This window comes from Balearica regulorum, chromosome 16 (assembly GCF_011004875.1).
Source record: "Balearica regulorum gibbericeps isolate bBalReg1 chromosome 16, bBalReg1.pri, whole genome shotgun sequence".
NCBI lineage: Eukaryota > Metazoa > Chordata > Aves > Gruiformes > Gruidae > Balearica > Balearica regulorum.
In genome coordinates this window covers 9853283-9873597 of record NC_046199.1, presented here as the reverse complement: position 1 = coordinate 9873597, position 20315 = coordinate 9853283, and the positions used below count along the sequence as shown (strand labels likewise).

The 20315-nt window shown below is 62.5% G+C and overlaps 1 protein-coding gene across 3 annotated transcripts; it reads left to right on the top strand.

Moving 5' to 3' along the window:
* Nucleotides 1–479: 479 nt before the first annotated feature.
* RGS19 (regulator of G protein signaling 19) lies at nt 480–18413 on the top strand. 3 transcript variants are annotated; one of them, XM_075768643.1, is made up of 6 exons: nt 480–653; nt 12919–13061; nt 13237–13373; nt 15809–15883; nt 16809–17043; nt 17651–18413. In XM_075768643.1, exons 3-6 carry the CDS (start codon nt 13273–13275, stop codon nt 17837–17839), a joined length of 600 nt encoding a protein of 199 aa, XP_075624758.1. In that variant the 5' UTR covers nt 480–653; nt 12919–13061; nt 13237–13272; the 3' UTR covers nt 17840–18413. The 3 variants fall into 3 exon arrangements, with proteins under 3 accessions (XP_075624758.1, XP_075624756.1, XP_075624757.1); XM_075768641.1 differs by lacking the exon at nt 480–653 and adding an exon at nt 9815–9969; XM_075768642.1 differs by lacking the exons at nt 480–653; nt 12919–13061 and having other exon boundaries at nt 13235–13373; nt 15810–15883.
* The last annotated feature ends 1902 nt before the right edge of the window (nt 18414–20315 follow it).

Here is a 20315-nt window from a genome sequence, read left to right as displayed (position 1 = left end):
CAGGACTGGGTACTGGGTGCTGATGGAGGGTGCCAGTCTTGGGTGCAGGGTGCTGGTACAATGTGCTGATGCACGGTGCCAGTATTGGGTGCATGGTGCTGGTGCAGGGTGCCAGTACTGGGTGTAAAGTGCTCACACTGGGTCCTGCTGCAGGGTGCCAGTATTGGGTGCACGGTAGTGGTGCTGGGTGCATGTAGTAGGTGCTGCCGCAGGGTGCCAGTGCTGGGTGCCCATACTGGGTGCTGGTGCAGTGTGCCAGTACTGGGTGCCTGGTGCTGGGTTCATGTAGGAGGTGCTGGTGCAGGGTGCCGGTGCAGGGTGCCCATACTGGGTGCCGGTGCTGGGCGCTGGGCGTGTGTGCCTGTCTGTCTGTGTGTGTGTGTGTGTGTGTGTGTGCGCGCGCGTGTGCGTGTGTGTGTTTTGACGTGAGGAAGTGCCAAAGCTGCAATTGCTTTAGGAAGTCAATCGCAGGGGCCGGGGGACGCGTGCGCAGTGCAGCCGCGCCGCTCCGCTCCGCTCCCGCTGCCTCTCCCTCTCCCTCTCCCTCCGGTGCCGAGCCCGGAGGCAGCGCAGAGGCGGCGGCCGGGGGGGGGGCAGCGGGGCAGCGGCGGCCGCGGACGGCGCTGCGCGGCGGCGGCGCGGATGCCCGGCCCGTGAGTACCCCGCGCCCCGGCCCGGGGCCGCCGCCGCCCGCGGGATGCCGTGGGGCGGGGGGGGGGGTGGTGGTGAGGGTGGTGGGGGGACACACACGGGCCCATCGCCCCCTCCCTCGCCCTGTGCCCAGCCTAGCCTCCTTCCCCGCCGGCTGCGGGCGGACCCCGCTCCCCCGGCCGCCCGGGCGGACCCCGCTTTGCACGCTCCCCCCGCCCCCCTTTGCACGCTCCCCTCTTCATGCGCCCCCCGCCCCGTGCATCCTCCCTTTTGCACGCTCCCCCCCCCGCCCTCCGGACACGCACCAAGCACCGCGGAGCGCCGGGGTTGATGGAGAGGTCGGGCTGTGTGTGTGTGTGTGTGTGTGTGTGCGCGTCCGTGTGTCCGGCTGCTGCCTGTCACCAGCCCCATGTGCGAGGGCTGGGGGGGGGGGGATGCTCCGTGGGGACCGGCCGGCAGGGTTGGGGGGACCCCGGACACCGAGCAGGGAGGGAGCCCTCCCCGCCGCATCACCCCGGGGGAGGGCAGGGCTCCTGCGAGGAGGAGGAGGAGGAGGAGGAGGAGGATGGAGGGGGAAGAAGGGGAGGACCCTCCAGCCGCAGGGCCGGCTGCACCGGGGTTTGCCCAGCCCAGGGGGGGAGCTTGCAGGGAGGATCCCCCCCGGAGGTCTCCCTGGCCCGGGGCTGCCGGCCTCTGCACCCACAGGTGGGTGCCAGGGCAGTGCTGGAGCATCCACGCAGGGGCTCGGCCAGGCAGGCTCCCCGTGCAGCTCCCCGTGCCCCTGATGCAGAGGGGTGCCATGCCTTGTGACGGAGAGCAGCAGCAATCGGGAGCCCTGACCTGGCCAGCCGGGGCAGCGGGGAGTGCCGGGGCTCGGGGAGGTTGGCTGAGGTCAGGGTGACTGCGGGCTCTGGTCCCTGATGGGTCCTCCAGCAGCGGCAAGGCCAAAGGGTCGAGTGGGGGGACCTGGCTCGGTGGTGTCCAGGACGCGGCTCTCCCCCCTAGGGATGTGACATCCAACCGTCGCCCAACACGAGCCCATCACGTGGGCGGCATCGCGGGATGCCACGGCTCGGCACCGCGTCCCTGCGGCCAAGGGATGGAGAGGGCCAGGCGCAGCCACCGGAGCTGCTCCGCGTGTGGATCGCGGTGCGTCTTTTGGGCACAGAGAGGTTCCCCCGGGAAGCTCCCTCTCCCCGCCACTTCCATGAGGCTGCTCTGGCGCGGATCCATGGCCTTATTTAAGAAACTAAACAAAAAGTGTTAAGTGAGTGGGAGGGATTTCCCTGCTGCGAGGGGAGTTCATTCCCCTCTGGATGCGTCTCCACCATCCCCGTCGATAGAGACGCTCGTCCCATGTCACGCTGGACGAGCGGAGCCCATGGCCTTTGCTGGCCTGGTGGATACCGTTTTCTTTGGGAAAACGGGTCGCCCCAGTGGGCACATATTTCAGAATATCTCCCAAGGGAGAGCGCCACATCAGATTTCCCTACAAGGATTTTAGCTCCTCCGCATCAGCCCTTCCCCACAAATGACTCAAGCCGCTAATCAAAATACAGTCGTGTTCTTCAGCAATTAAACAAACTCCACCTCATAAGATTATAGTGTAGAAGCAGGAATTTAGTGACATGAATATATCTCAATCAGGGTGCGGGTACCCATTTTGATATTGTTATTAAAAAAAAAGAAGGAACCAAAGGCAGATAATCAGATAATGCAACTCAAACCCAGAGAGGGTAAGGGAGAAAAATACCTTCGCAGCGTAATTAATGCTGAGTCTGCCTGAGGTGCGGGAGGAGCACATCTCTCTGCCACCTCCTGAAGTGCATCCTCTCACGGCTTGGCTTATCTTTGGTTGTCATCTCACTTTTAGGCTGGACTTGGGCTACAGCATCTTGAGTTTCAGCTGAGCTCGTGCAGAGGGGGCGGGTGAGCTCAGTGCTCAGGGGTCTTCCCTGTGAGCAACAGGTCCGGAGTGGCAAAGCAGCCGCTGTGTTGCTCCTCAACCTCTGCAGAGCATGAGCTCAAGCTGCCGTGGCTTTATCTCTTTTTATCCAAATTTTTATCCTCTGGATAAAATTATTTTGGAAAGCTAGCTCAAGAGGAGGTAAGAGCCACGCTCAGTGCTGGTGCCGCTCCTAAGTCATCCCGTGGGGTGTTCTGCCTTTCCCTTCCAGCTCCTGCTGCTCCTTGGGCCGGTTTCTTGCACCAACCCCCCGGCCCTGCCTGAGCACCCCACAAGCAGAGCAGCCGCGGCAGAGCGGGGCTGGCAGGCATCACCGCCTTCGTGCCGCCGTGCCACGCGCTCTCAGGGTTCGGTGCTTCGGGCTCTTGCCTGGAATAACAGCAGCTTCCGGGTGAGCCGGTGCCCACAGCCCTCGCGGAGACTTCCTATTACTCAGTTCCTTATTTGTCTCTGCACATCTCTCTATGCATTTCCATTACAAAAGCTCTTCAGAGGGCAGTGGATCTCAAGCCAGTGGTTTATATACATTATTTCATAGCTACCTCTTAATTTGGAGGGAGGAAAAGATTCTGGACCTTATCACCGGTTATTTTCATCCCCCAATATGTTACAATGTGGTTTTTGCCCGTGAGGAGGACAGGATGGGGGAAGAGTGTCTGACATCTTCTGTGGTGTAAGAGGGGAAGAAACTGAACTCGCTGGCTCGCGGGGACTCCAGCAACCTCATCGCAGACTGGGAAGCTGCTCTGCAGTGGCCATCACTGCCCCTGCTCAGGGAACGGGCATCCAGCCCCGCAAGCGTCTCCCTTTTCGTACCGTCCTGCACCCAGTGCCACACGGACCTCTTGCAGCTCTTTTCCATCAGTACTGGGCTCGGCCAGCCCATTTCTTTCCCCGGCTACTTTGCCATGGGTTGCCCCACATAGCACAGAGACAGTGACCTGCAGAATATCCCAAGTCCTTATTGCCTCAGCTGTGCAATGGCAGCATTAAGTCATGGCGTTGTTGGTGGCAAATAATTCCCCCGGCCAGCTCTCCCCACCGCACCCATGAGTTTCAGGACACCCGTAACTTTTCCCAGGGATTGGATGCCTTAAACGCTGCTGGGCACGTGCCGCAGGAGCTGCCAGCCCAGTGCCTTGCTGGGGCCGAGCTGTGGCTGTGCCAGCCCACGAGCTGTGGGGTGAGTCCCCTGCGCAGCCCCCCCCAGCCTGCCCGGCTGCTGCCTGGGACCCAGCGACATGGGAACTGCTGGCTTTGGGGTAAAACCATAGTGAAGGCAAAATTCTGGCTCTTGCTGGATCTACAGCACCATGTAAAACAAGGCAGCAACCCCGGAGTTTTGATTGACCTGTGCCTTTCTGCAAAAGCACGGTCTGGGAGCACAGAGTATTATTTTATTTCTATTTTTTTTGGCTTGAAATCCACTGGGTTCCTTCTTTGGTGTGGACCAGTGATAAGGACCTCCTGCCTGTGACTTCCCCTCTCCCCGGCCATTGGGGTGGGCACAGAGGGTGATGCCCCCCAGCCCACCCCATCGGCTCCTCCGGGTCTGCGGGAGCTCGGCTGCTCCCAGCTGACTTTACCGGGAGAGGCGTGGGGTGCTCTGCCTCTCCCCCATCCTGCAAAACCTCCTGCCTTTGGCCATTTCGTGGAAGCAGAGATTTAACCGGGGGGAGGGTGGAGCAGCAACAGCAACGAAAACAACAATAAAGTCCTTTGGGGTTCAGGTTTAACATTCACCTTAGACATGGAAAAAAGGGGGTTTCCTAACAGCAGGGAAATGTATGGTAGAGTTTTATAACAAGCTGCCCTTCCAGTTCTCTAACTGCTTGGAAACAACCTCAGTTGACCTTTTGAGGGCTTTTTGCTCAGACTGTGAAGATCCGCTGGGTTTGGGGGCCCAGCCTTGCCACGCTCCAGACCGGCTTGTCAGCACTTGCCCACTCCGGAGGCAGAAGTGCTGCGGAGGCTCCGGGGCAGCAACAAGATGGGCACAGGGGGAGCAGAGCCCCCGACGTCCCCGTGTCTGGCCGTGGCGCTGGACACAGGGGACAGGCTGTGGGTACGCTGACAGCTCGCTCCCGGAGGTGGATTTACTGCTGGCTCGGTATTGAGCGGGTTAGGGAGCCAGCAAAGGGGTTTGGAGCTAAGGGTTTGGGTTTCCCCATTGCTCCCCCTCCTGCAGGCACGAACTCAGCTGAGGCTGAAGTAGTTTCCTCCGACAGAAGGCAAATGCCCAAGCAGCGTTTCAGTGCAAAGGGCAGGAGAAGAGCAAACAGGTACATATTGGCATTAGCGGGCAGGAACCCCGGAAAAGGAAGGGAAAGCTTCAAGCTAGCCTTGAAAAACAAGAAAAAAACAAGGAAAGATGCTGCCTGCCAGTTCGGTGCATGTTTCACCATGAGGAGAGAGCTCACATAGGGGGTTTGGGGCTGGGGGAAATGTATTGCCGTGTGGTGGCAGACGAGCTGCCGTGTCCTCTGACGGTACAGCCGAGCCCTGCAGCATCCCGGGGGCTCAGCAAAGGGCATCGCCGTGGCCTGGCACATCAGGGGTCTCACTGAGACCCCCAGCGAGGGTCACTGCTGCGATCCGAGCCCAGAATACCTGCAATGGGCACCGACCCATGACCAGGCTCCTGCTGCCCCGGCTGTCTCCCGCAGCCCGTCTGGCAGCAGCGTGCCCAGCCGGAGCAGGATGCAGTGGCTGCGGCTGCCTGGCACTGCCCCGGGGCCAGGGGCCGCCTCTGTGGCACAGGGGCCACGCAGGGTGACAGCGCTTCCTTCCTCCCCGTGCTGCCAGCTCCTCCCCGGGGATGACAGAACCGAACCCCACCGTCTTTCTTCCCCTTTGGCTGGGTTTTAAATAACTGGCGCGGCTGGTCTCGGAGGACGGGAGTTGCTCGCAGAGCTCCCCGTTGCTTGTCACGGCTAGGGCAGGGCAGAGCATCACTGCTACCCTGGCACAGCTGCGGCTGCGGTGACCGTGGCACAGGGGTCACATATGTCCTTTGGGATGCTCTGGAGCTGGGACAGGGCATCAGCTCACCAAATCCCCCTTGCCATGGGTATTTGCTTGCAGGTCCTGAGGCACTCCTTCCTCAGTCCTTCGCTGTTTTAATGTAGGACTAAAGTCTGGTGTGGGAGGAAGTTTTCTTGTTGGTGCAAGTGAAAGCTGGGCTCTGCAAGCTCTGGTCCCAGGCCCCGTGGTGGCATTGGATCTGGGGCTGCGAGGATGTCCCAGCCTGGGTGCTCGCCGGCAAGGCACAACATCTACCTGAAGCCAGATCCCAAAAGGCATCTGTCAGGGCTGGCAGCGTGCAGGCAGGGGGGCCACAGCTGCCCAGGTGAATAAACCACGGTGGGCAAATGTCCCCAGGGCCAGCATTTGGGTGGTGGTCCCCCTTGTCCCCAGCCATCATGCTGGTGTAGCCCCGGCCCAGCCGGTCCCACCACTGGTTGAGCTGGCTGCCGGGCTCAGCCCTGCCCTGACCACATCAATGCCGCGCGGGGCCACGCTTTGGGCAGGGAGCGTGGCTGGAGAGCAGGGCCAGACCTGTCCTCGGCGCGGCCGGACCCACCTCCCGCCTGTGCCGGCGCAGGCTCCCAAACCTCCTCCCTGTGCTCGCTGGCAGCTCCGTGCTGGCGTGGGTCTCCGAATGCAGCCGGTGGGGTTTGGTCTTGTGCTGGGGCTGGGGAGGAAATCACCCGTCGGCCACGTTGAGGAGCACTCGGAGCCACAGTAAGTGACCCCTTTGATCCAGCGTTTCCCTGTGATGCAGGGTCCCTTCTTTTCATCTCGATCTGGGGTTGATTCTCTGTCTGGTTCTTCATTTCCTTGGAAAGGGAAATTCTTCGTCTTCTTATCCTCAGTCCTCCTAGCATCTCTGTACCCCAAATTACCACTGATGCCCCTTCCTCTGCCCCACGGTCCCTGAGGGCACACGGTGCTGCCTGTCCTGGCATGCACTGGGATAGGGACGAGTGTGTCCTGGACTGGCAGCACCCTGTGGACGAGGAGCGCCCTGCCACCCACCCGGCTCGGCTCTCACCCCGGCCACACCGATGCCATATCCCTCCCCTTCCACTTCTCTTTCCTCCCATCAGCTGCAGAGCTCCGTCCGTGCAGTTTAGCCCCTGCTGAGTATTGATTACCGTGATCTTTCTTCTCCTTTTGCATGGATCATTACCAAATGCTTACTAGGAGTCTGCCTTAACAACGCCACGATACCTCTACTAATAGAAACATAATTGTCAGGGCTTGCCTTATTAAATCACCCAGCTGATTGTCGCGGGTGCTATTTTTATGCTATGAAATAATTAACTCCGTTTCAGTGCAAGAGCTGGGGCCGGAGGGGCGGGTGCCAACAGCGCTGTACCCGTCGTGCTGACCGGCAGCCCGCGGTGGCCATCTCGGCCATGGTGGCCATGCCGGGACAGAGCCGCGGGTCCACTCGCCTCTTTCCAGCAGGTGCTGGAGAGGTTCATGTGGTCCTTTTGGGAGGGCTTACGGTGGGATTTGGCTCAGAGGATGCTCGGTGCAGAAATACACCCCGGCTACAGGTGAGGAGAGAGGCAGGGAGCAGAGGAGATGGCCGGTCTGGAGAAGGACCCCAGCATCATCCTCATCCCAGCAGGAGAGGTGCTCATGGGGCTGTTGGTCCTTGTGGTGCAAAGAACTGAGGAAGTGTAGGGACTCGCTGCAGCATCTCCTGGTTCCCATCGCCAGGACCTGCCTTTCCAGTCTCAGGAGATGGCAGAAAAATCACTGCCGGGCAGAGGAGCTCCCCCAAAGGCATCTGCTCGCCGCCACCTTCTCCACCACGTGCGCAGGCACATCTGCCGGCATTATCGGCAACACGTGCTCGGCAGGGCGGCGGGGAGGCGGCTGGGGTGCAGCCACACGAACATCGCCATCCCCTCATCCCAGCGCGACCGGGTGAGCCCGACCCGGCTGGTGCCCAAGAGCTCTGGTGCTCCCGTACCGGTGGCATCGGGGTCGTCCCTGCAGAGTGGCAGGGCTCGAGCCTCACCTCTTTAGTCTTTTTCTAAGAGATTGCTAAAGAGTGGGGGGAAAGCTGGGACTAAAAATAGCTCCTAAAACTTCCTGTGCCGCTGGCAGGTGGCTGGGGCGGGCTGCGGGGGCGGGCGGCAGCTGTGGGGCTTGGCAGCAGTGCCTGCCCGTGGGGTAACCCCGGGAGAGGGGACCCCAGGGGGGTGCCAGCCCCCCACCATCCGCTGGGGCTGCCTGCGGAGCTGGCCCACGTCTGGGTGCACTCGGTGGCTGGTTTCAGCCAAATTTGGCAGAGGTCAGAGGTGCTGGGTCCCTCCCAGGAGAAAGGCAGAGAGGAGGCGGGGAAGCTGCAGGCTGGGCTGAGCCCTTATTAGACACTGGAGAATCCAGCAGTGGCCGGGGCTGCCGAGCTCTGCTTGCACCGATCCAGCGTGGCTGGTCTCGCAGGTGATGGGCGTTTTGGAGCTCCTCTGAGGCACGCAGAGGGGCTGGATCCGGCGCTGCTCCTCACCAAGGCATGCTGGAGGTGGTGGGTCTCACTTGTGCCGGCAGCTTGGCCGGGGATGGTGTCTGCAGTGGCACTGGGGGGGGGGGTTGTGTATCGTCCCCACCGAGCGATCCCCAGGGGTGTCTGTGATGAGCAGCAAAGCTGCCCTCCCAGTTTTGACCCATAAAATACAAAGGGAAGGTCCCTCCTGGGGCAGAGATCTCCTACTGGGGCTGGAGGCGTCCGGAGAATAAAAATACCCTCAGTGCCAGAGGGTGCCCTGCGGCCGGCGAGCTCGGGGTGCTGGGGGCTGCCCCTTGGGAGCACGGCCACATCCCAGCAGCACCCGGCTCTCAGAGCTGGCCCTGCTCGGCAGCGTCAAAGGGAACCTTGGAAAACCGTCTGGAAAATGAATGAGGTTCAGGTGACTGGAGAAGCAGGGCGGTGCTGGGCACCTGTGAGGACGGCAGCGATGGTGTGTGGGCACCAAGCAGAAAAAGGGGCTGCCGAAGCGGAGGGTGACTTTTGGGTGACAGAGAGGTTTCTGTCCAGACGGGGTGGGGTAGGGGACGGCAGCACCGTGACCACGTTGGTGTGGGGGTGCCGGGTTACGCGGTGTTGGGAATGGAGGAGATGACAGCTCGGCATCCCCGGGGCAGGCGAGGGAAGCGGCTGTGCCCAGTGGGGCGCTGGGCCGGGCTGATAACGGGCACGTGCCGCAGCCGGGTGCCTGGCCCAGCCCCGCGGCCCCAGGGGAGTGTGCAGGATTGCCGGCATCCCTCCCTCCCTCCCTCTTCCCCCCCTTTTCTCCCTTTTCCACCTGCGGCGAGCCTGTGTGAGCGAGGGGGCAGCCGCCGGCAGAGACCACAGACGGGTTTTGGTCGCTGGTGTAGTGCCGGGGCCAGAGCTCCCTCCGCTCGCAGCGGTGCCGAGGGCAAATTTAATCAAGGAAACGGAGGTTGGGCGTCTGATTTCTCTCTCTCGTCTTTCTTTTTCTGAAGAGGAAAAAAACCAAACAACTTTGTTTATGAGTCACTCTTGGCCGAGGGAGCTGGGCTTCGCTCCGCGCGGCAGGCAGGCTGGCACATCCCCACGTCGCAGGGACGATGATGCTGCTGGGAGGCACGGCAGGAGGCTCTGACTCAGCCCACCCTCGGGCACCGGCCCCCTTCCCTCGCTGCCCGCCTCACCGCTGGCGTCCTCGCCCCATGGGCAGCGCCGGAGCCCTGGGGACGCCCGGGGCACAGCGTGGCAGAAAGCACCGTCCCTTCAAAGCGGCCTCGGATGGGTGCTGGGGACCGGCCTGTGCCCACCCCGGGGATGTATCCTGCCCGTCACTCCTCAGGGAAGCTGTGCTGGCCGCAGGGCTGTGCAGCGCTGGTGTGCCCAGGTGACCTCCAAGATGCCCAGCTGCTGCCGGCACTGTGGCCAGTGCCCATCCCAGCTGGAGAGCCCCAGCTCGGCCGATCTTGCGCCTGCAGCGGCCACTGGACCCGGCCGAGGGGTGGGAAGCAGAAGGATGCCCTGGCTCTGCTGCCGGTGGGGCTCGCTCTGCCCCGCTCCTGCCCCATCGAGGTGCCGGCCCCACGCGGAGCAACGAGGAGAGCAGCCGGGCCCTGCCGGGGCTTTCCCAAAAAAGGTCTGAACTCTTCGGTTGAGTTTGCCACTTCCCTTACCACTCCCTTTCCTGTGAGAGGATGTGTTCGGCTGCTTTTCTTTTCTCTTTCTCTCTTTTCTCTCCCACCTCCCTGACCTCAGACCCAGCGGTTCTGGCAATGCTGCGCACCCCTTGAGCCGGCCGGGGTCACCCTGGCCGGCACCCGCCGCCGCCGCGATGGCCAGGCTGCAGGTACCGATGTGCCCATGGCAGCTTCCCGCTCCCCCAGGTCGTCCCGCCAGCCGCAGACGGGGTCGGGTGGGCACACGGGGGGCTCGGCGCAGGCTGTGCGGGGGGTGCCCCCCACACCGGGGTGGGGGCTGGTTTGTGCCCCGCTTGGCAGAGGCAGGGGGGGCCGAGGGGGGGATGTCACACTGCTCAGGGCATCGTCCCCAGCCGGGGCACTCAGGGAAAGCAGGGTGCGTGGCGGGGTGTAATCCCCGTGGCTAATGTCTGCCATCGCCTCGGCTTTGCCCGTGCGGGCACACCGATGCCACAGGTCCCGCAGCAGCTGGGACACGGTGATTTTGGCAACTGCTTTGCCCAGGGTGAGCAGGGCACAGGGCGCTTCATGTGTGGCTGTGTGGGACGAGGACGACCCAGCGCCCCAGCAAGGAGCAGCCCAATGGAAGGGGAGGTTTCCCTTCGAAAGCCATTTTGGGGAGCGCTCATCTCATCTGGTTGCATGGGGGCTCCCCTCTCTGTTTGGGGAGAGGACGGGGCGGCGCTGAGCTCGGCAGGGACGTCACAGGCATGTGAGCTGGCACGGCCCGGGGACGCCCGGTGCCCAGGGAGTCCCAGGCCAGATGCTGCAGCCGCCAGGCACCAGGCAGCGATGGCGAAGGGCGGCGATGGCGAAGGGCAGCGATGGCAAAGGCTCATGGGGAACTCGTGGAGTTCAGGCAAGGGTGGCTTTCGGGGCATCTCTTCTCTCTGCTGGGGAAACGTCCCCTTTTTGTCAGCCTTCCTCTTTTCGCAGCCTCGCATGCGCGCCCTCGCCTCCCCTCCGGTGCTCATAGGCTCCGCTGCCTGCCAGGACTTCCTTATCCGCCAGCCCTGGCAGCCCCGCACCGGTGCCCGGCCCTGGGGCAGCCGGAAACGGCAGCTCGGCATGCAGCCCCCGACGGCATGGTGGGGTGGGATGCGACGGTGTTAAGGGGTGCACGGAGCTGGGAAACCAGGCCCTGCAAATCCAGAGCGCGCCGGCATTGCCTTTCAGTGCCAGTCCGGAGCACAGCAGCATTGCCTTTCGGTGCCACAGGCCAGCGGGGCCTTTGCAGCCCCACACCTCCCTTCTCCCCATCCCCTTCGGTGCAGCCCATGCAGCCGAGGTGTCCCTGGGTGGGTGCCGCAGCACCCGGGATGGGCAACGAGCTGATCCTGCCTCCTGGCCGGGTGCTGGGTGCTCTTTGCTGGGGGATGCCGCTCCATCCTGCTGCATCTCCGGGGTGTTTCAGCTCAGCCACTTGCGGGTCCGTTCTGCCCGAGGTCAGGCACCAGCTGCAGAAGCGAAGTGCCTGGCAGTCCCCCTGGAGCAATGCCACCCTCTGTCCCCGTGTCCCCGTCCCTTGGCCACCTCTCATCTGCCTGCTCCGCACCCCGGGGCCGCGGCAGAGCTGGGCTGCCTTTGCTTCGGGGCGAGCTGGGTGGAAGCAGGGTTTTCCCAGCCTTCAGGTTTTCCTCCTGCCTGCCCGGTTCCCACAGCCCTGTCACCGGTTGCTGTAATTAGTGCCGCGGCCCCGCTGGGAGCCGTGCCCCGAGCCTGGCTCCCCCCGCACCATGGGGCCGCAGCCCCCCGGCAGCACTGGGCATGGTGGCGTGGCCGTGGCACCGCGGGGCGAGCGGGCTCGGCAGCGGGATGTCGCCGTGGGTGGGCAGGGGAAGAGCGGCCGCTGGGAGTGGAAGATGGTCGGTCGAGGGGAAGCAAAGGCGAGGGAGAAAAGAGATGGGTTAAATGGACCTGAAGGCAGCACGGTGTGAGAGGGAGCGGAGCCTGCTGTGGAGCCGGGTGACAAGGTCACAGCCGTCCTGCCAGCACTCGGGGCTATAAATAGGGACAATTGGGAGCGAAACGCAGACTCTCTCCTTTTTCGTTCCTGCGGGAGCTATGGGAGCCAGCGGGAGGGTTTGCAAGGGCCCAGGCGAGGAGCTCATGGGAAGTGCTGCCGGGCGGTGGCCATGGTGGAGATGGGGGGACTGTACCCGCGGGGGCAGCCGTGGGCTCAGGGGGGGACCTGGGGACAGCTCTGTCCCCAGCTGGGACCTGCACCCCAGCTCCATCCCCCTCACTGAGTCTGCGCAGGACTCAGTCCCCAGGTGATGAGACCTGGGGCAGCTCGAGACAGGGATGCTGGGGCTGAGGCAGCCGGGGGCTCCCCCTGCCCGCTGCCCCCCACTCCCGTTCCTTCTTTCCGGCAGAGGAAGGACCGTGATTGCTGCCCACCGCCCTCAGGGAGGCAGAGCCGGCCGTGATCGCATCCTGACCACCACCCCGCATGGAGGTGGGCACTGAGCCCTGGCACCCAGCACCATTCCTGCCCAGGAGCATCCCGGCTCCAGGCTGGGCCGGTGGTGCAGGCAGGCAGGCAGGGACAGGCAGGCCTGCGGGCATGGGGACCATTCTGCAGCAGCAGTGCAGAGCGCTGGACTCGACCCATGCTTGGTACGGGGCGAGTTTTGGTTTCATGCTGGGAGCTGTGAAAACTCCCCCCTCCACCCCGTTTCCTTCCTCACATGATGCCGTGGAGCGGCTCCGACTTCCCCATCCCGGGCCCAAATGCGCAGGGGGGGGTCCGGCCACGCTTCCCCACGGCACGGGGCACGGCCAGGGGTGCACGAGACCGGTGCTGAGGCCCACACCCTGCCCAGCCCCACTGCTGCCTGCGGGGCTCAGCACCACCGACAAAGTGTGGGAGGGAGTCCCAGGCGAAGCGTGGGGCTGGTAGAGCATCTGCTGCCGTGTCCGCCTTCCCCCTTTCCTTCTCACTTCCTTTTCTTGCACCCTTTCTGTTTGCTTGCCGTGCCCCAGCCCGCTGCCTGCAAAGGGCTTCCCCCAGCATGGAGCAGCCCCCCCAGAGCCACTCGAAGCTGGGGGCTCCCTCTGCGAAGGTGACATGGTGCCGCTCCTCTCCCTCCCCACAGGCTCCATCCAGGAGGCGGCAGGGACACTAGCCAGGGGGTCTCGGCGGCACGGCTCACCCACAGGCTGGGAGGAGCGGAGAGCAGCAGAAGAGCCCCCAAAGCACGACCCAACCCCGTCCACCGTGTATGAGGCTGGGACGCAGGTGAGGTGGTGACCGTCTCAGGGCTGGCTGGTGGCCGGGGTGGCAAGTGGGAGCCAAAACTAAATCCCAGCAAGTCACTGCTCGGAGGTCCCTTGTTTACCTCTGGGTGCTTGCACGTGGCGGGGGATAATCATTGGCAGCTCGCTCACTCGCTCCCTGCCTTCCTGCCTTCCAGTACGCAGGACCCGCGTCCGCAGAGACACCCCTTCCGATGTCCCGGCATGAGACTTCTCCGACAACGGTGCAACCCGCCAGCAACCACCGCCCCAACGCCTGCTGCTTCTGCTGGTGCTGCTGCTGCAGTTGCTCATGGTACGTCCCGCCGCCCGTCCCAGCCCGAGGCTCCCGCAGGGCCGGTGAGCATCACCCGCCTGCCTCATCGTCCGATGTTCAAGGGTCCCCTAAGGAGGGGAGGTGCGGCGCTCACCCACACGTTGCTGGTCCTCCGTGCTTCATGCAGCACCAAGCACTTGGACACGGCTGCTGCCCAAGCAGGCACCTGGCTTTGAGGGAGACGGGCTCCTGTGGCAGCCCCCACCCCAGGGTGCTCCACAGCCCTTCGGTGCAGGTCCCGGCACCCCCGCCGCACCGCGGGCAGTGGGTGCAGGAGGGCAGCTGGGATGGAGCCAGCCCCGCTCACCGAACCGAGCCTCTGGGCTGCTCGTGTGCTTGCATTGGGTTGGGGTTCCAAAGCCACATGGGGGCCGTGGTTAGAAAGGGCCCATACGGTGTTTTGGAGCAGATGGGCATCAGCGGTGCCGTGGCGGTTGCTCTCCTCTGCACGGAGCCTGCTGAGCTTGGGAGCCCGAGCTGAGCCGTGGTGCACCGTGACTCCTGCCCATCGGCCAAATCTTTTAAAATATACAGAGCAGAGCGCGGCACCAGGAACCCCGCTCTTGCACTGCACTAACGGCTCTCCTGGGGCTGGACGTCCCCGGCTGGGCTGCGCAGGGAAAGCCGCAGGCAGCACCAGCGGCACAGCACGGTGCTCTACCGAGCTGCCTGACCTCTGCCTCCCCAAGCCTCCCTCCCGGGCACCCGGCTGCACCCGGGCAGGGTGATGAGGCCGGGCAGTGGGACCCCTGGACACAGCGCTGTGCAGGCAGGAGGCATTTGCTGCCTGTTTCAGGCAGGGCAGGGCAGGAGGAGAGCTGGGTGTCTCTGCCCAACATCATGGCTGCCTTCTCACAGCTGCAGTGCCCGGCCCGAGGTGGATGACCCTCACCCATGGGAGCCCTCCCGGGCAGCTCTGCCTTGGGGCGGTGGGTGTAGAGTCCAGCCCTAGCGTCCCAGCACTGCCCAAAGCCAAGGGCGTAACCAGCCGCTTGCCTGCGGCTGCATCTCTTGCCCTCTCCGAGGATTGCCAGCTTCTTATTCTCTGGATAACGTGGATTTTGAACAGCCCATCTGCTCTTCTGCATCCCCATCTGCATCTTCTGCATCAGTTCGCTCTGAGGTTGCTGATGGCACCGGGCTTTGCAGCAGCTTTGGGCTTTACGGCTGCCGACAGCGCCAAGCATGGAGGAGCAGCAAACCCTGGAGCTGAGCATCGTGCAAACCCATGGTGCATCCCCAGCACCGATGTCAGCCCTGTGCAAACCCCGCTGTGTCCTTGGGGCACCTGATCCCATCTTGCCTCCTCACGTTTGCAAGGCAGCGAGTGCGGCGAGCAGCTCCCCTCGCAGCCCGCCCTGAACGATCATCTCGCTCCCGGAGAGTGACATTCGGCTGGGTGCGGGGTGACCCTTCTCAGTGTCCCTCTGTCTCTGCAAGAGCCTGTGAGCAGAGCTGGGACAGAAATCCCTCCTGTACCCTGCTCCCAGAACAAGCAGCGACCGGTGCCAACCATTTTGGGGCTCAGGCATGCCAGGCGGCGAGCCCCAGGGGCGGCATGAGCAGGGACATGCCCGCAGCTTCGCCCACCCCGGCCACCCATGCTGCCGGGGGAGCAGTTTGCACATTTAATCCTGTGCGAGCGGCAAGAAACCGTGTCGCAAGCAGGAAGCGCTGTGGTCAGCGCCGGGCGCCGAAATTCAAGGGCCTGGGGGAAGTTGGCTGGAGGCCACTGTCCCCTTGCATCGCCGGCACCCCTGGGGGCATGGGATGGGGGGGGAGTGTCACAGGGGACCCTGGCACCCCTGCACCCTGGCACCACCGTCCTGCGCTCGGCCTCCAGGTTGGGCAGTGCTGGGATGTGTCGGGGGTGCAGGGTCCGGCCATTCGCATTTCTCCGTCTGCCCTGGCCAGCAGTTTCCTGGGTGAGCCAGGGTCGTCACTGGCTGGAGACGGTGATAACTGGGCGCAGGGGCCAGGCACACCATGGCGCTGAGCCCCGACAGCCCCAGCCCTGGGCCTTGCAGCCCCCCCCATTTACTTATTTATCCGTGTTTATTCGTGTTGGTCCACGACGGCTTTGCCACGGTCTGAGCCAGCACTGATCTTGCCCAGCTGCTGCTGCCCGGCCCCGCGGCCGCTCCGGCTGCGGCTCGACCCTGGCACACGTCCTGGGTGGTGGAGCAGGGCCGGGGCACTGCCCAAACACAGGAAACACCCTTGCATGATGACGGCAAAATTGCACAAGGGAGCCGGGGTGCCGCCGGGGCGGGCAGGGTGCTGGGGAGGAGTGTGTGGGGGGGGGGGTGCTGGTGCCCACGGAGGAGATCTGGTGGCCAGGACTGGTCAGGGGGTCAAGGTGGGGGTCTGGGTGCACCCCCAACCCCCTGACTACCTTTCTGTCTCCCTGTTAGGAACGAGGACCGGGAGCGAGCGTGGAGGGCGTCCCGGGAGACCAAACTGGAGACCATCCCAAACTGTGAAGCGTGGTGAGTGCGGGGCAGTGCCGCGGGGACGGGTGCGGGGACCGGTGCAGCATGGCACAGCACAGCACCCACTGCCACCCTCCATGGCACCCAGCCCTGCATCCTGCCCGCTGGTGCACATACAGGGTCGGGGCACCAGGACTCGGGCGATCTCTGTGCTGCTTCCAGCGGCGTGTCCCCAGTTCCCACCAAGAAATGGGGAGCTCGGAGCCACGGGCTGCAGCCCGCTGCGATTCTGGCCCTTGGGCCCCTCGCAAAGGGAAACTGAGGCACACAAGGACCTCAGCAGCTTTCAGGCTGTGTCCCATGGGCAGAGCCTCATCCTGCGGGCACCCTGCTCTGGGGGATGGGTGCAACCCCCCCCTCACCCACAGCCCAGCCATGGGTACTCTGTGCAGTGCCTGGCACAGCAGGGTTAGGGGTCAGATGTGCTAATTAGCCACTGATAATGATTGCTCCTGCCCTGCTTTAGCAGGAAGTGAGTATTTATTTGCTGGGGAGCAGCCTCCCTTCCTCCCCCAGCTGTGAGGGATGATGGACCCACCTCGGTCTCTCCTCAGCTGGGGTGGCTCAGAGCTGCTGCTCTGCAAGGGAAGGGATTTTGTTCCCTTTTGGATTTGTGCAATGCCAGCACCAAAATACATCTCAGCTTGGGAAATGCAGCTGATGGCAAGCGCACGCTCCAACCCAGCTGAGCAGAGCTGGGACAGACCCCATAAGCGACCTCCAAAAGCCTCTGTGATAACCGGAGCCCGAGCAGGAACAGCCTCAGTGTGAGCACGGGGATGTGTGTGGACACAGTCCCTCCGGGACGGGACTGGGGATGAGGATGGCCGAGCCACATGGGGAGGGGCACAGCGGGGAGCCCGCAGCCCTGCCCGGCTGGCTGTAACGTTGTCCCCTTGCCTCCCCTGCCGGGACCCGGCAGCACCAAACCCACGCCGGAGGAGGTGCGGGGCTGGGCACAGTCCTTCGACAAGCTGATGAAGAGCCCGGCGGGTCGCAATGTCTTCCGGGAGTTCTTGCGGACTGAGTACAGCGAGGAGAACATGCTCTTCTGGCTAGCGTGCGAGGAGCTCAAAAACGAGTGCAACAAGCATACCATCGACGAGAAGGCCAGGATGATCTACGAGGACTACATCTCCATCCTCTCGCCCAAAGAGGTACGGGGCAGAGCCCCTGGGCTTGGCTGAGGCTGAACTGGGGCTGGGGGGGTTGTCCCTCAGGGAGAGGGCCGTGTCCCAGCTCCGCTGCAGTCCTACGGCAGGTTGGGGATGGGGCGGGTGGTTGGGGATGGGTTTGGCAGCGTAACGGGTTTGCTTCATGCGTGTGCACGGCAGTGGGGAGGGCGTTCCTGGCCCCCCAAGACCCCCCAGACGCAGCCAGCAGCGGGACCAGAGGCCGGGTTGTGCTGCGGGGCCGAAACCTCACGAGGGCACCAGCGGGCTGAGGAGATGCTCCAGCCCAGCCCTCAGCATCCCCAGAGCGGGGGCACCCGGGGGGGGGGGGAGCACCCCAGCCCACCTCCCTGTGCCCGACATGAGGACACGGGGGACACCCAGAGACCTCCCCGCAGCTCTCCAAAACCCCCTGGCTCCGATGCAAATACACTCTGAGGTGGAACACACCACGGTCTCCCCACATCCGGCCACTTGCCGTGTTGATACGCAATTACCCTGTGAGAGCTGGTGCAGGGGTGGGTGCTGGAGAGGGGGGCTTGTCACTGGGGGTCGCTCAACGCCCCCCCCCATTTCTCTCCCTGCCACCCAGGTGAGCCTGGACTCGCGGGTGCGGGAGGTCATCAACCGGAAGATGCAGGAGCCGTCCTCGCACACCTTCGATGACGCGCAGCTCCAGATCTACACGCTCATGCACAGAGACTCCTACCCTCGCTTCCTGAACTCTGCCATATACAAATCGCTGCTCCAGAGCGTCTCCCGCTCCTCCTCGGAGTCCTAAGGGCGCCCGCCGGCTGCGGGGACGCCGGTGGGGACACGGCGGCCGGGGAGGGGGCTCGGTGCCTCCTCTCCTCTGTCACCCTCCCTGCCAGCACCCCCCCCGCAAGTTTTTAGCTTTTTACCTATGAACCATCACCCCGGTGTCTGGGCCACCCTCCAGGACTGTCCCCGGGGCTGATGCTGCTGCGGCAGCGCAGCCCGGGCCGGCTCATACTACTGAACCCCTGCCCTGTCCCCGCCGCTGGCCGGAGCGAGCTGGGGAAGTGCGTGGGAGAGTGCCGGGGCCCAGCTCCCCTCCCCGGCTCCACCTGCACCCCGTTTTGAAGAGGTCACTTTATCCCCTCTCCACCACACTTGGGAACACGGCACGTCCCTGTTTCCCACCTGAGACCCAGTTGGGGACTGGGTTAGGGGTTTTTTTGGGGTGGGGGGAGGTCAATTGTTGGGGTTTTTTTGTTTTGGGGTTTTTTTTACTTTTTATTTTAAATGCTTCTTTTGTTGGCTTTTACTGGGGGACTCAAGGGGTGGGACTGGGATTTAAGAAGTGTCTCTGTACATATAAAAACTTGTCAGGTTTACATCGCTCCATCTGTTTTAAGTGGCCCCCGGGGCGGGGGGCAGTGCTGCAGCCTGTTTGCATTCCTGGTGGATCCGAGGGGCAGCCGGGCTGGATGGAGCTTCCCTATCTGGAAGGGACCGTGGGGCCACGGGGATGTGCTTGCAGGGTGGGCAGGGGCTGCCCTACAGCCACCCCCTCCACCCATCCCCATCACATGTGTCAGCCCCACTACACCCCAAACCCAGAGCATCCTGCATCCTCAGTTCCCGGACCTCAGGGAAGGGGAAAACACGCGTGCAGGCCATGCAGGCGTTATTTGCCCTCCTGCAGCAGCCCATGGGCACCAGGATTGCTGAGAGCGAAGGCTCCCGACTGGCCCACGCCTGCCCTGCCAGCAGGGAGAAGCCCAGGGTCTGCCCTCAGCCCTCGGGAACAGCAGCCGGGCAGGGCTCCCCGCAGAATGGGAAACATCACAGGGAACATACACGATAGCTGTGTATTTTTGTACAGCATGAACAATGGTTTACTGGAGCCCCAGCACCCAGAATTAAGTTTCTGCTGGCAGCCCCTGCCCTCTGTGCTGAAGTGAAGCCAACACCGGGGTCCTGCCGCCCCGCTCAGCCCTGCTGCAGAAGAGCAAGACCCGTCTTTGCTTTTCCTCACCCAGAGGAATTCCTATTTATCTGCCCCTTTCTCTCCTCTCTCCATCCCTTTGAAACAAAAAAGAAAAAGCACTGGTTCTTTTTATTGAAGATACTTTTTAAAACAACAACAACAACAAAAAAACCCTTTTTTTGTTGTTGTTTTGTTTCCTTCCTTCCTAGTGGCACAACTGTGTGGAAATTCATGTCAGTAAATTTAGTTTTGTTTGCCAAGCTGGAAATACAGTTCAAGAAAATGTATTTTTGAGAGAGAGCAGAGATAATTCATTTGTTGAGGAATGTCAGTGTTGTTATTATTTGGTTATTGGCAGGTTTTCCTCCATAAGTGCCAAGTCTGCACCACTACAGCCCTGCAGCATCCTCCCCCTGTGCTGGGGAGGTTTCAGTTGTGGGTGCATGGTTTGTTCTGTGAGTAAAGGAAATGTCTCATTCTCAAAACGTGGCCCCAGCTCTGGCTTTGGAGGTTGAGCATCCCTGAAACTGTTCAGGACCATGGCAGGGGGTTGGACCCTCTCCATGCACCCCTGAGGTCTCAGCCCAGGGAAGACCCCGCTGCCATCAGTTAACTTGGTTTGTCTCTTGCTCCCACCCCTAACACTTTTAAGCACCTTACAAGCAAATCTTCACTTCAGAGATACCTCTTTATCCAGTGGCATTCCCCTCGCTGGCTCTCCTTGGTGTTATCTCAGAAAATGGCACTGTGGACTACCCTGAGACACTGTACTTCTTCCTCCATTTGAGGGGCTCCTCCTGCTGTGATTCCCCATACCCAGTTCAGGACTGTCAGCAAACTGGACCCGAGCTCAACTCCCCTCCTTACAGTAACACAGGAGAAAGGCAACAGCAACCGGTAATGAGCTGGCTCCTGTTCACAGCGCACGAGCCAGAGTGCCGTGGCCAGCTTGGGTTTCAGATCCTAAAGCTTTTTTAAGCATTGCTGCAAGGACACTGTTCCCTCCCAAGCCTGGCTTGAATAATCCCTTTTGCTGCAAGGCTCATGAGGCTTAAACCAGTTGTCAGCATCTTTGAGTCTTTTCCTTCTTGGGAGACTTGGCTGCACCCCGTAAAGTGAAAGCCCCAAGCAAAGGATCCTGTTGGGATCCCTGCTTCCAGAGGAGCACAGCCCTCAAAGGGGCTGCGAGCACGTTTTCCATTGCTTTCATGTGGCTGCTTACTCCTCTCCAAACATCTCCAAGGTCTCTGCTGAATGTCTGCTGTCTGGCATGCTGAAAAGCCAGTGGAAATACTTGTTTTTC

Bases quoted from the DNA above. Each gene is read 5' to 3' on its own strand.
- RGS19 (XM_075768643.1), top strand. From the start codon at position 13,273: ATGTCCCGGCATGAGACTTCTCCGACAACGGTGCAACCCGCCAGCAAC. The intron at 13,374-15,808 runs GTACGTCCCGCC...TCTCCCTGTTAG, and splicing joins TGCTGCTGCAGTTGCTCATG to GAACGAGGACCGGGAGCGAG. The intron at 17,044-17,650 runs GTACGGGGCAGA...CCTGCCACCCAG, and splicing joins CCATCCTCTCGCCCAAAGAG to GTGAGCCTGGACTCGCGGGT.